Genomic DNA, 14,511 nt, shown 5'->3' with positions numbered 1-14,511 from the left:
CTTATTGATGTGATTTATACTGTGCAAAATATTTTGTTTCACTCTTTTTGTTTTTCGTAATTATCACGTTTTCTTCATAATATAAAGTTTTAAATTATTAATATTAATGACAATAAATCATTAATTTTAATATTAATATTGAAAAGGATAGAATTACTTTTAATATTAACTTAATAATAATTTAATTTTAATATTAATTTAATATTAATTTTCAGCTTTTAATATTATGAATGAAGGAGAATTAAACCGATATAATAATTATATAATAATTGCAATATAATAATTGTTTCATTTACAGGTAGTCACATTCTGCTCGAGAAATTACGAAAGTATAAGCCAAAAATTGCCGTGTTCAACGGCAAACTCATATACGAGGTGTTTTCGGGAAAGAAGGAGTTTGGATTCGGAAGACAGCCTAATCTCGTCGACGGCACAAACACGGTAAAACAATCGCTTATTATTATTTTTAATTACCTATCTATTATTTTAATTCAAAAGACGTTTGAAGAAACTCCAAAAGGCTATATAGAATATCTTTCACGCATCGTATTGTTTACCATATACCTATATTAAAATTTAATAAAATTAATAATTTCAGTAAGAATTTAATAAGAGAATGTCGATTTAAAATTCATCGCGAGTAAACGTAGAGATTATTTTCGCATAGTTATTATACACGTCGAAGTTTCACGAAATCATATCGATGCTTATTATAATAATCAGTCTAAGGGTGAAAAAATTCTAATTGCTCGATTCACGTTTGCAGTACATGTGGGTGATGCCTTCGAGCAGTGCGAGGTGTGCCCAGTTACCACGGGCTGCCGACAAGGTGCCATATTACGCGGCCCTGAAGAAGTTCCGCGACTATTTGAACGGCACGATTCCGCATCTGGACGAGTCGGACATCGTGTTCGCCGATTCGAAACTCAAGAAGAAGGACCACGAGGCGATCGAGGACAAGAAGCCGCTGTTCGTCGACGATTTGCCGGACGGCGAGACTCGAATCACGGAAATCAACGGCGCGTTGGTGAAACAAGAGTCGGGTCTGATACCCGGCAAGAAGAAGCGCGGCAGACCGAAGAAGATCAAGAATCCGGAAGATCAGCCGCCGCCGGATCCCGAAAAGCTGGACGCGAACGGGGAGGTCATCAAGAAGCGTCGCGGACGCCCGAAGAAGATACACCAGCAGCAGAAACTGCTGGAGCGGGAAAGTCGCGAGAGGGAGCAACAACAGCATCAGCAACAGCAACATCAAGCGATGGGCCACCTGAACGACGGTTACGGGAACGCCGTGACGAATTGCTTCTCACCCCCGTTGATGTCACCCCCGAAAGCGTTTCCGCACATGGCGCCGTATCCGCAACCGCCGATGAACGACGGCTTCTACGGTCAGAGCATGAACGACAATAGTCCGTACAACATGAGCGCGAAGCAGAGCCCGGTGCACATGCATTACAGTCAGAGTCACAGTCCCAAATCCATGTCTCTGTCGTTTACGCATTCTGATCTGTCGTCGGAGATCAACACGGGGATATCGTCGGAGAACAATCTCGAGCCGTCGCCACTTACGTCGCCCAGCGTCGAACATCCGGACTTCGAGCCGCCCACAAGCATGTCGCAGCAGAACATGGGTAACGATCATCGCCAGTACAATCCGGCCGGTGGCCCCGATCCGAGCCATCATGGCAGTCCCGGCACGCCGTCTCACACCTATGCCAATTACATGAGCTATCACGAGCAGACGCCGGAGGCGCACAACCCGCATCCGCATCAGACGACGCCGACGCCCCTCAGCCAGACCGCCGAGGATCACTCTCATCATTCGCATCCGACGCCGCCGCATCCGCACACTCCCACTCATACGTCCATGTCGCCGCACCATCCGCACGAGCAGTACGGCATCAAGAGGAACTCCGGCCAGGACGTGGCGTCCAAGAGTTTGAGCGATCTGGAATCCCTGGTCGATCAGATCCCGAGCATAGCCGACGGCGGTAGCCAGCGCCTTCAGCACTCGCATCCGGGAATACCGGGCGACGACGCTCTGGCGGAGAAGATGGACGCCCACCATCAGTCCTACATGTCCGGTTTCGGCGGCATGCCGACCGGACCGAGCGGGATGACCAATTACAGCCCGCCTCTGCCACCGGGTGGCGGAATCTATCCAAGCTCGCTGCATCACTCGCCCAACGACGGCGGTTACGGGAGTCTGTACGGCATGAACGGTCGTCATCATCAGGAATCTCAACAACAACAGCAGCAACAACAGCAGCAGCAGCAACAACATCAACAGCAACAACAACAGCACAGCAAATCTTACACGGTGGAGAATCTGGCGTCCAGCAATTACACCCCCAGCATGAACCATCCCGGTAACTCGTATCCGAACATCATCCCCGGACCGCACTACCCGGTACCGATGGGCTCGACCAACGGCTACCTGTTCGGTGGTCTAGAGCCCAGCCTGATGCAACGTACCTACGGAATCGGCGGAATGAGCGGGATGGGAAGCATGCACCCGTCCGCCGCTCTCGGCCACCCTATGGCGGCGAATCCGTACCCGTACAACGGCTCGTACTCGAGTTCCTTCGACGCTTACCCGGCACCATCGGCGACGATACACGCGCCCAGCGCCAATTATCCCGGCTACGTAAGCGCGGCTGGAGCGGCGCCCACCACCACCACGCCGCCGTCCTACCTCGCACCGTCGCATCACAGACCGCCGGTCGACCTCTCCTACGACGGTGTATGATAATCGATGTGAAGTACCATCTCGTTCACCATCCACCGACCATCATCAACCTTCAACGGCCCCCCCGCTCGGTCCCCGCCCCGCCTGCCGATCGCCTCCTGTTGCGATACCGCGCCGCGTTTATCTTTTCTACGTATTTTTACACGTGTCTCTTAAGGCTCTTAACGTCGGGGGCTCTTCGCGTCGCCGCGCGCGTCGTCACCCCGAACACGTCGTCTACTACCCCATCCTCGAATCGCAAACTCTCTCCTATGCGACCATCCGCTACTCGCTATCAATTTGCGCGTGTACTCCCCGTTTATCGATCTGGTCTATCTATCTTGCGATTTTCTCTTTCTCTCTCTCTCTCTCTCTCTGTCTGTCTCTCTTTTGCTCTCTATCCGGCTCTACATACAAGATAATCCTATAATGGGCGCAAATGAGAGAACACATATAGACATTAACAATATTTGAAAGATCTTTCTTCATCTGAAACATCGAGATTCTAATGTCAATGATGAAATTTTCATTAATATACATTAGAGTAGAGATAAAGTTTATTTTGTTATTGAAATTTAGTTCCTAAAAATGACGAAGATATGTTTAAAATTTAAAAAAAAAAAAAAATGTGACGATCTCCTCCGACGAGAAAAATAATGCTATATATAATATATTCATCTTGCGTCAAAAATCTTTCAAGAAATCCAGTGTAGTTATTATAGTATAGCTACATACATATACATATGTGTATCGGTTTTCCGTTTTCTCCATATCTCTTTCATTCCTTCTCTACCTCTTTGCTTTTACTTTCGTCTCTCTCACTTCTCTGTTTTTTTTTTTTTTTTTATCTCGCTTTCGATATGCGATTACGCTGTGAGTAATTACGGGCGCGCGGCTCGGGAATGGGAAATTGCTCGTGAAACGCGACTATGGCGCACGCAACGAACATAAGCCTCTGCTAGATTAGGTTCGCTGATCGCGTTTTATATACCGATCCGACCGTTAAAACACATACACGCGGACACGCACATCGATAACCGTGACGATAAATGGCGACCTTATTAACGCTGAGCAAATCGCTATTACAAATTCGGTCGACGTAGCCGAGGTCAGCCGGACGTGTAATTGCGCTTTTTCCCTCCCAACGATATCAATTGATCGTCAGCTGATCGTCGTCGATCGTAAGAAAAAAAACCTTATCATTGAAATCGTATTTCCGCATTTTCATATTTTGTGACATGAATAATCCCCGATTGTAAACGACATCGAGAGCTGCAAACAATCGCACGGATATATATCGTGCATTCTGAATCAATTCTGTAATCAATCGCATCTGTAATCAATTTACCGTCTTCGAAAGTCGATAGGATACAGCGAATTAGTTTTACGCATCGCGGTGCGAATAGAATAAAGCGCAAATTTATCCGAAAATTTATCAGGTATTGAAACGGATGTAATTTTGATGGATTTAGAGTTCGATGCCACAGATTGTTTGTGCAAAATAATTTATATATTGTTTATTCATTAATCGATGATAAATTTGTTTGTAATTTTTTTTATGTAACGTTATTGTGATAATGAACTTGCGATTTATATCATTATCAAGACACATTGTTCCGCATTTGTCGCATCGAGAGACCCATCGAAATTATATCAGTTTTATTATAGGAAGAATCACGCTGTAATTATACAGTGGAAATGACCGGCACCGTTTACTTACATATGTATTTGTGTACCGCACCGCGATTTATATTACTGTTGGCTTGTTATATTGTTACTATATTACGTGTTTCATTAATTGATTAACGCGCGTCTAGCGATTTAGATTGTGACGCGTTTCCATGTCGTCGAAATAGCTGTCTTGATGTTCTTGTCGAGAAATTTACTCTATTTTACATGACGACGTATAATATTATTTCTTAGAAGCAATATTCGTACGACTTTTCAGCTACTCTCAACGCTCGGAAGATTTTTTATGAGAAAATTAAAACAAAATTTATCGATATCAGTTTTATTATGACACAACCGAACAAATTCTTCGTAAATTTGAAAACTTTTAGCTTCATTAGCAGTCTGATTCACATAATTAGGTACTACACCGCATATAATATCGATGGATCTATTCTATCCGATATGATTCAGTTTGTTTATATTTCATATAAAATGAAATAAAAGAATAAAAAAGTAAATATATATTTTTAAAACATATATATGTATTATAATACAATTATAAAAAATATATATTATAATAATATATTATATGCATTAAATAATATATACATTATATATATATTATACAGGTATATATTATATATTATATTAATATATATTTTTAAAAATTTAATCGACAGAGTCGACAAAATCTTAAAGAATTACGATTAATAAAAATGACTTTTAGGACAATAATCTGTAAACCAAAAAAAAAAAGGAGAAAGATAAGAAATTGTAGGCCCTTTTCCATAATTTTCTTATCTCATTTATAAATTCGTAAAAAATAGTTTTTTAAATTTTCTCAAAATGCAAAATCTTCCGAGCAAAATTAATCTACGTGTAAAAACCGATAAGAGAATTACATGAGAAAGCTCATGTACGATTGGAATTAAGAAATCTGGTTGTGAAATAATACTTTTAGGACAATCTGCAAACCAAAAAAAAAGAGAAAAATAAAAAAATGCAGGTCCTTTTCCATAATTTTCTTATCTCTAATATTATTTATACATTCGTAAAAATTTTTTTAAAATTTTCTCAAAATGCAAAATCTTCCGAGCAAAATGAATCCACGTGTAAAAACCGATAAGACAACTACATGAGAAGGCTCATCATGTACGATTGGAATTACGAAATCCGGTTGTGAAGTGACACGTTTTTAAGTATATACATATATATTCTTTCACGTTTCTACGGATTCGTCATTGTACTAATAAACAAATCGAGAACGCACGATCACCGATTAATTGCTTCTGTATTTTCGTGCTCAAAAATCATCATCGATTTTAATTGTCGCGTACCTGCATTTATTCGGTCGGGCGTTTTTATTTTTCCGAATAAAAGATACGCGTCATTGTTCTCGTTATTTCTTGCCACTCACCGGAGTGTTCTAATTTAAGTATTATATATTTTCATTTTCTCATCAAGGACCTTTCTCGAATTATTCCAGCGAATATCGCATTTTCTCGTCGCTAGCAAAAGACGATGATTATACCGAACTACGAGCCGCGCGTTGTCATTACGTTCGCCGCTCCTATAAGTTCTTTGTCAGCATTTTTAACAGAGTAAAATATTAATCGTTATCGTCATTGTATCGTTAAGGTTACTGCACATAGTAGGAAGAAGCTTAAGCCCGATTGCGCCGGTGTTTCTTTAATCGCGGCACGGTCATGCTTTCATCAACGTTGGTCATATTTAACCGTAGTTTAATCCTAATCCGGGCAAATTATTTTTCCAAACTAATATACATATATATATATATTTATAGAAGAAATAATCATATTATAATATGTAAAAAAAATATGCTATTGAAAATTTTTGTATTTATTCTTAAAATCGCGGTATAGACAGTTTTGCATGAAGAAGTCGTTGATTTGTATAGATATAACTTGATGAATATGCTAATTCGAACAATGTTCACTATTTCTCATTAATATTTCGAGACTATTCGCGAATGTGTATTTGTACATTAAAAATTTCCATATACTTATATTTGTTCGCGACGACTGACTCGCGTCAGCTGGAGATGAGGAATAACTTATTCATCTCTTGTGAGAACTATATAGGACTAGATGGAGACAGCAAATCGATTAAACTAAGGTTGATATTAATCGATGTTAATATAGCTTAACCGGCCTTGTAAATGCGCGCGGGATAGAATCCGCCGATCGACCGAATTATTATAAGCCGAGAACCTAAAGTAAGATCGCCCGCGCAACCGGATGCCGAGCTTACTTAAATATAAGATACGAGCCCTAACGAGAGGCAAAGAAAAAATGAAAGAGACCACTTCGTGTGTACTTTGTTTAATCACACCGCCAACCACTTTCGTACCTCGCGCCCGCAATACCAGCTATCACACCGTTTCTCGTTGCAACTCTGATTATTATTTATCGTTAGAACTCGATATCGCTGTGGAGTTACATACGTTACTTGTCGTTATTAACATACTCGCGTTACGTTGTCTCGTTAATTATATTCTGTTATGCGTTTCGCATTGCCGAAAGTCACTATATATATTAATAACACACGATTATGAAGACAAACACACGTACGTATACATGCATAGATTTACATACAATTTACACACAGACACGTACATGCAGTCGTAATAAATATATTATAGCTGGCATTAATCGACATCCTCTTTTGTCGCTGACCGACGCTGTAAAGTGACGCATCTGGCATGATTATAAATATATATACAGATATAAATATATAAATATATAAATATATATAGATATTATAAATAAACTATAAATATTATATATTGATTATATGTAAGGATAAGAAAGCGAGCAACACACATTTATCTCGGGTAAAACCACCTAAGATGTGTCGAGACATTTAAGATGATGCACAGGGTATAGATGAGAGAATCGTTGATATAATAACTGATGTCTATATTATTATAGATGTTTCTTTCGTTCCGTCATCGGCCTCAAAACACGCATACGATCGCGCGCGAAATCACGTACGATCGAAATTTATTGTAGTAGATGTTTTTCAGAAGTCCAAAAAAGCCCTCTCCTCCCTCTCCCGCTCCCTCTCACCCCCGATTCCGAGCGGCGGCTAAGAAATAATAGGTGTCATCGGTGTGTTAATCGCGCAACAACGTTCATCACCAATCGCAATGAGAAGAAGGATGAGGATTATATAAATACATATATATATATATATATATATATATATATATATATACATATATATATATATATATATATATATATACATATATATATATATTCTCACCTATCTCTCGCTGCGACCGGCGGATCCGCCGTTACACTATTAATTAATTGACTCTTCGATTAATCAAATTAACTAACTGATTGTAAATTGATCGCTATATTAAGGACTTTACTATTAAGTATAAATATATATTATACAGATATAAAAGTGGATTCGCTGTTGAACGTGTCGAATAAACAAAGCAAAAAGAAAAAAAAGAACACAAAATCCAGGAGTAAGAGCGAGTAAGAGAGCTTGGGCCGGATCGCCGGCCTCCGACATATTTTTTAATCGCTTCGAACCTCTATTATTCTACCTAACTAATTAAACGTAAACGGTGTATCTACGTGTGCGTCCGAACGATCAATGCCGATCCGCGTCGTCCTCGTCGACGGTTAGTCATTTCCCGGTCGACGTCGTCGATCGGGTCGCGTTCGCTCGGGCTATCGAGATGTGTTCTGTATCGAATTAACGAATGTACTTCTCGAATATTCATCGCTATCCTACGAATAATCGCGGGATAAGGAAGGGTGACGGATACTTTGCAAAAAAAATATTTAAAACAATTTTCTGCTCCTTGCCGCCCGAACCTTAACGAAGCCCACGCAGATCTCCAACGGACGTTATTATATATATTGGGTGCTCACAGTGGATACCCGAGTATCCCGCAATATGTAAATCTGTATGTCTCTGCCCGTACTACGATATTTTATGTGAAAAATGAATTGTTACAAATACATTACTGATATAACACCGAACTAATCATATTCTTTACCTGAAGACTTTTCTGATAAACAATAAGTATATTATACTCGCTCGACGCGATCATTGAAAAACTGTGTCTGTCTATCCCTTAATACGATAACATGTGTGATCCTTTTATAATAATTTAGTGTGCAGATGAACGTTCGTGCGTGTAATAGCGATTTATTAACGATGTTAACGCTGCGGGATATTCGGAGGTCTGATAAACACTTAATGAATACTCGATGAAAGTCTGCGTGCAAACCGATTTTTTGAAAAAAAAGAAAAGAAAAGAAAGATCTCCGTGTACGATTGACCGAAAAATAAACAAATTATTTGAACGAATAGCGAGAAAGCATCTCGAAAGCATATATGCTCCAAAAAATCTCTTATTTGAAGCACACAATTGCGCGAAAAAAATCCGACATCCTCGCCCGTTATTTTCCGAGGCTAACGTTTTAATTCTCTAGACCTACTATCGAGTCGATTAAGTAAATAAGTCAGAGGACAAAATCGCGCCATGCGTTTAACCAATTATTAAAGGATCACTAAGTGTAGCTGGACTAAAAGCTGTTGGACGTGTATTGTATTGTGTTTTAAAGAAAAATATATGATAAATATATATATATATATATATATATATATATATATATAACATTCTTGCAAAGAATGCAAAACTTTTAATTAAAAATTATTTAATTCTTACTTGAGCGAGCACGAGTGTTAAAGAGTTGAAGATGTTTCTCTTATATTTATAATACAAAATATATCTTGTTCTTATAATTCATAATCTTGCACTTATAAACTAACTTTGCGATTTACCGCGAGTGGACAAATAATTGGCAGAAATTGGCGCAAAATTTGGGACAACTTGCGCCATCTTTCGACGTCATTCCGAATTGAAAAACATGGCCTCCAAGCGAACAAAAAATGCGACGTGTCGCATCAAGACATTTCTTATCTATGTTTAAGCGCCACTAGGAAAAGTGTCAGCTCATTACAGATTTTGGGAGCGTGTATTATTATTAAAAGTTCGCAATGCCATTAGAGAATTTGGAAGAGGAAGGTTTGGAGAAGAACCCGAACCTGGAATTGGCACAAACTAAATTTCTGCTAAGTCTTCCTGAACACAAGGATGATCCTAATTTCAAGACAAAGCTCTTGGATGCTATCAAAAACGAAAGTGAGATTGCATATTTTTTGAGATTATCTTTATTATATTATTCCTTTAAAGATTTAATCCAATTAGAAATATGATTAATATTATTTAATACAAATCCTTTCTTTTTATTTTGAGTATTTAATATATTATCTGTCATTGTTACAAACATAACCTTCATGTCATCAGCTACTATTAATTAATTAGTAATATGATTGTAAAAATTAATATAACAATAATATTTTCAATAGATATGGCTCCATTTTATGAAGAAGTATGTAAAGATCTGGATTGGCCAGTAGATGAAACACTTCTTTCAACAATGAAGGCACATAATGCGGAACAATTAAAGAAACTTGATGACGCTATCGAAGATGCTGAGAAAAACTTAAGCGAGATGGAAGTTCGGGAAGCTAATTTAAAGAAATCTGAATATCTGTGTCGAATAGGTGATAAGGAAGGTGCAATTTCGGCGTTTAGGAAAACTTACGACAAAACAGTATCATTAGGACATAGACTAGATATTGTATTTCACAATATTAGAATTGGCTTGTTCTATCTGGATCATGATCATATTACGAGAAATATCGAAAAAGCTAAAAGGTAAAGATAAAAAAAGATTGTAAATATCAAATATTTTAACTTTATAATAATGTGTATTATTTTCGTTTTAGTTTGATAGAAGAAGGTGGTGATTGGGACAGAAGAAACCGTTTGAAAGTCTATCAAGGAACATATTGCATAGCTGTTCGCAACTTCAAAGAAGCAGCAAACTTCTTTTTGGATACAATTAGCACTTTCACAAGTTATGAACTTATGGATTATAATACATTTGTGAGATACACAGTATACTTGAGCATGATAAGCCTTCCGCGCAATGAACTGAGAGACAAAATTATTAAAGGATCTGAAATATTGGAAGTTCTCCATAGTAATCAGGATGTCAAGGATTATTTATTCTCATTGTATAATTGTCATTATGCAGACTTCTTTAAGAATCTTGGTAAATTGATAAAGTTTAAATTTCCTTTCATATTTGAAGAACTTGTATCTTATATTCTTAAAATACTGTTTCAGCACATGTTGAAGGATTGCTACGTCGAGATTATTTAGTATTTCCGCACTATCGATATTACGTTCGAGAAATGCGAATTCTCGCATATACACAACTATTGGAATCTTATCGATCTTTAACTCTCCAGTATATGGCTGAAGCATTTGGTGTTACAGTGGAATATATTGATCAGTAAGTGTATAATCTACTATTACTTAATTTTGTTACCATTATTAATCTGTAATGTTGATATTTAATTGGCAGCCACGAAAAATTATTTATTTAATTTTTTACATCAGAATTACATCTCTCAAATGTTATATTTTTTTGCAATCAGTCATGACTAACCATGCTCATGAAATACTTTTGATATCTTTTATTTGCAAAAAGTGCAATATTTGAAAGATAGACTTTAGAGTTACATGTAGCATGTATACTATATATGGTATATATAATTCTTACACTATTTATTATTTTTGCAGAGAATTATCGCGCTTTATAGCAGCTGGACGACTACACTGCAAAGTCGATCGCGTCGGAGGTGTAGTGGAAACGAATCGACCAGACAGTAAGAACTGGCAATATCAGGCAATGGTAAAGCAAGGGGATCTTTTGCTCAATAGGGTGCAAAAATTATCGCGCGTTATTAATATTTAATGTCATATTAATGTCAACATAGTATATACGCTATCAAATTAATATTAAAACAATTAAGATCAATTATTTGAATCTTCATTGTATATCTATTTTAAAGAGCCTGTTCAGTGTGTTCAGTTATAGCATAAATTTTGTAACAAAGAAAGCTTAACACTTGTATTGGATTTTGTAAACAAGATATACATACACAATATCTCTCAAATATATAATATTATTTTTATTTATCCTTTTCATCACCAATTAAAGCTGATGCATATCTTATCGATCCATGAAACCTTTTGAGAAATTTAAAAGATGTTGGAGATACTTTTGTACAAGGTCCAAACAAATTTTTAAATATTATATATAAGTAATAGATATTACAAGTCCCTAGTAAAATAGAATAAAAGTAAAAGTAGTTTAATATTTCAATTTCATTTTAGTATGTTTTTTTTAATTCTAATTGTAAGTAAAAAAAGTTTAATAATCAGTTTTTTAATTAATAATTCATAAAATGCATAATGTATAATTAACATTCACATTAAAAATACTATAATAGTACACTGTTACAATAGCATACTATATTTATTTGCGCTTTGAAGGAAAGAAAATTTATAACAGTTGAATAAGTACTTATTGAAGTAACAAGATTGCGATGTTTATTGTTTAGAAAGAAATTTAATGATTTTAATAAAAGTAAATTTTATCGCTATATCATTATTTTGTCTATTTTTGTAATTTATCAATCAAATGTGTTTTCCTACTTTATTAAATTATTGTAACAGAGTAACATGATTATTAAACGCTTAAAAATACAACAGCCAAAATTGGGATTGGGTCTAAAGATATGTGAAGATGTGTGTATATATATTATTAAAAATGATCTTACCTTACTGTATTATAAGAGAATTATATATTATTTCTTAAATTGCAATGAGAAAAGTAACGGTTGCTATTTGATCTTAATTCATATTTTTGCGTAATTAACAATTACAAGTGAAAAATCAGATGATAATGCGTTTTAGATAATTGGAGCAGAATAAATCAACAAATAAAAATTACTTGCAATATTTCATACATGCAATTAGCATGCATCATGAAAGTGTAAACTGTTTATATGATTGTTGAAGAATCATAGAATCTTTAATTGTCTTTCTATTGAGAAAAAATTACTTTATAATTGACGATTCTTGCATTATTTGTACACATTTTGTGTATTATAAAAGTATCAAATGCATATTATATATATCAAATGCAACAAAATTGGAAAGAAGTTTCACAAAATTACCTGAAATTTAAGTAAAAATTGACTCACCAAGTCGATGCACAGTAGTAGCCTGTAAAATATAAATGGAAATTAGTGAAATTTAAAATAAAAAAAATTTTATTAATTTTTTTATTTAGATATTTTTGAAAAATAACATTATTACAATGAGAAAATTTAATTAATAATAAAATAAATAATAAAATTAATAAAATAATTTACCATATAGTTGCTCCGCCATTGCCCGATGCCCCCTCCCCGGGCCTCCTTCCGACTCCTAATCCCATTTCTTAGAAGTTTCGAAACACTTCCACTCGCGTTACTTTTTTTTCGACGCCCGGATTTTAATAAACTATCACATTTTCGACGTTTTTCGGCAAAAGGCGAGAATCGCGAGAGCTTCTTCGCGCGCGACCGATGCTCCATTTTCGCGTCGCCACTTTTCTCAAGGCCCACTCAGGAGTCGCCGATTTCCGAGAATCCGGCACTTTACTATATATATATATATATACTCGCGATGTCGCGAAACGATGTCTTCGACACGATAAGGCGGAAGTGCGACCGGAAACGCGCGATCGCGCACTCAAAATACTACCGACACCGTCAAAAAACTTGCAAAATATTCGCGTCGAAGGTGCTCGGTGATTCTCGACGATCCATTCTCAGTAACTCAAGCGCGCGAACTTCGGTAGTTCGAGAAGAAGCCGTGACGTCACGCTTTCTTGCCAACTTTCTCAAATTGAAGCTAATTTCACACGTTTTCGGGAGATGAATGTTTAGTGAGATTCGCGGCCGACGAAGGTCAATTTCGGGCGAATGATCATGATTACGATGTCGGGACACGCGACGCGATCGGATTTGTACCGTAATTAACGACGTGAAGATGCTAATTATTATTCACACTCCGTAATTACGCAGACCGGCGACGAGCGCGAACGTTGATTCCGAACGATGCGAAGAAAAAGAAAGAGGGCACCAACATTCGAGATTGTGTTCAGAAATCCGCCCGTCAAGTGCAGAATTGGCCGGCCAATCAGAGACCGAGGATCTCTGTCCTGGTTGGTCGATCGGACGTTTCACTATAAACTGATCAATATAGACTTAGCTTTAGATGAATATATTTTCGAACACAGTCTAGAATGTCTCTATCATATATTTTTTAGGCGGGAGAGCATTTTTTTACAGCATTAAAATTTTGATACAGGCAAATCAAACAGAAACTCGCGGAAAGAGATAATGTACGTGTAAAATTGTGACATCAATATTGATCATTTATTTCACGAAGATACATTAATTAAGGTACCATTTCATATGCAGCATGCTGCCGCAACAATTTGTTGCTATTGAAGTTCAATTAAACGATGCGAACAGCAAATAAGACAGCAAAGTAAAAGAACACACTAACTGATTGATTCTAATTATTATTATTTAGTTAAATAATTGATTTTAAAAATAAAACAGATTATTATGAGAATATAAAAGCCAAAATCGTAATTTAAACCTTGAGATAATAAGAGAACAAAAGAAATATGCTTTAATAAATTTTAATCACATGACTGCATGATTTGCTGCTGCAGTATGCTTTGCGTATGAAAAGGCACCTTTATACGTACATATATATATATATATATACGTATATAAAACAGATGATGTGTATTCTTCGGAAAGAAATGTAATATAACAAAATAGGATTGTCATACACATACAGTTAAAATATAATTAAAGTATATTTAACACGGAATATCTCGTTATTGTCGTTGCACGCGAAACACTATATACCGTCTCTCGCTTTACGAGTCATAATATTGCTTTGACAAAGTATTCCTCAATGCGTTTAATGTTATCGTACATTATGCTTTAATTGAAGAATTTTTCGTACAGTACTTAAGGCCCTGCACACAATAGGAAAAATATTAAGGCGCACAACAGGAAAAAGATTAAATATTAAATATTAAACGCAAAAGAAACACACATAAGAAGGCCAGAAA

At 36.7% G+C, this 14,511-nt stretch overlaps 3 protein-coding genes across 3 annotated transcripts in view; 2 read left to right on the top strand and 1 right to left on the bottom strand.

Annotated features, from left to right (window-relative positions):
- The window catches only part of Tdg (Thymine DNA glycosylase), a 109,779-nt gene extending 101,355 nt beyond the window's left edge, over window positions 1-8,424 (top strand). Inside the window, exons 8-9 of the mRNA XM_029309662.2 lie at window positions 299-441; window positions 767-8,424. Coding sequence (XP_029165495.1) covers window positions 299-441; window positions 767-2,749 — 2,126 coding nt within the window. The 3' untranslated portion in view covers window positions 2,750-8,424. The remainder of the gene's footprint in view (window positions 1-298; window positions 442-766) is intronic.
- Dnmt3 (DNA methyltransferase 3) overlaps window positions 1-13,490 on the bottom strand; it is a 135,359-nt gene extending 121,869 nt beyond the window's left edge. Inside the window, 2 exon segments of the mRNA XM_029309660.2 lie at window positions 12,575-12,596; window positions 12,746-13,490. Coding sequence (XP_029165493.2) covers window positions 12,575-12,596; window positions 12,746-12,949 — 226 coding nt within the window. The 5' untranslated portion in view covers window positions 12,950-13,490.
- Rpn7 (regulatory particle non-ATPase 7) lies at window positions 9,342-11,482 on the top strand. Its single transcript, XM_029309664.2, has 5 exons — window positions 9,342-9,593; window positions 9,821-10,172; window positions 10,244-10,572; window positions 10,647-10,815; window positions 11,106-11,482. Exons 1-5 carry the CDS (start codon window positions 9,449-9,451, stop codon window positions 11,278-11,280), a joined length of 1,170 nt encoding a protein of 389 aa, XP_029165497.2. The 5' UTR covers window positions 9,342-9,448; the 3' UTR covers window positions 11,281-11,482.
- Window positions 13,491-14,511: the final 1,021 nt, after the last annotated feature.

Source organism: Nylanderia fulva, unplaced genomic scaffold (genome assembly GCF_048542155.1).
Source record: "Nylanderia fulva isolate GAGA-0341 unplaced genomic scaffold, ASM4854215v1 Scaffold40, whole genome shotgun sequence".
NCBI lineage: Eukaryota > Metazoa > Arthropoda > Insecta > Hymenoptera > Formicidae > Nylanderia > Nylanderia fulva.
Note: the sequence above shows the minus strand (reverse complement) of the source record. Positions and strands in the feature narration are given on the sequence as shown.

Coding starts and splice junctions, on each gene's coding strand:
- Rpn7 (XM_029309664.2), top strand. CDS start 9,449: ATGCCATTAGAGAATTTGGAAGAGGAAGGTTTGGAGAAGAACCCGAAC. Junction 10,173..10,243: donor AATATCGAAAAAGCTAAAAG/GTAAAGATAAAA, acceptor TTTTCGTTTTAG/TTTGATAGAAGAAGGTGGTG. Junction 10,816..11,105: donor ACAGTGGAATATATTGATCA/GTAAGTGTATAA, acceptor TTATTTTTGCAG/AGAATTATCGCGCTTTATAG.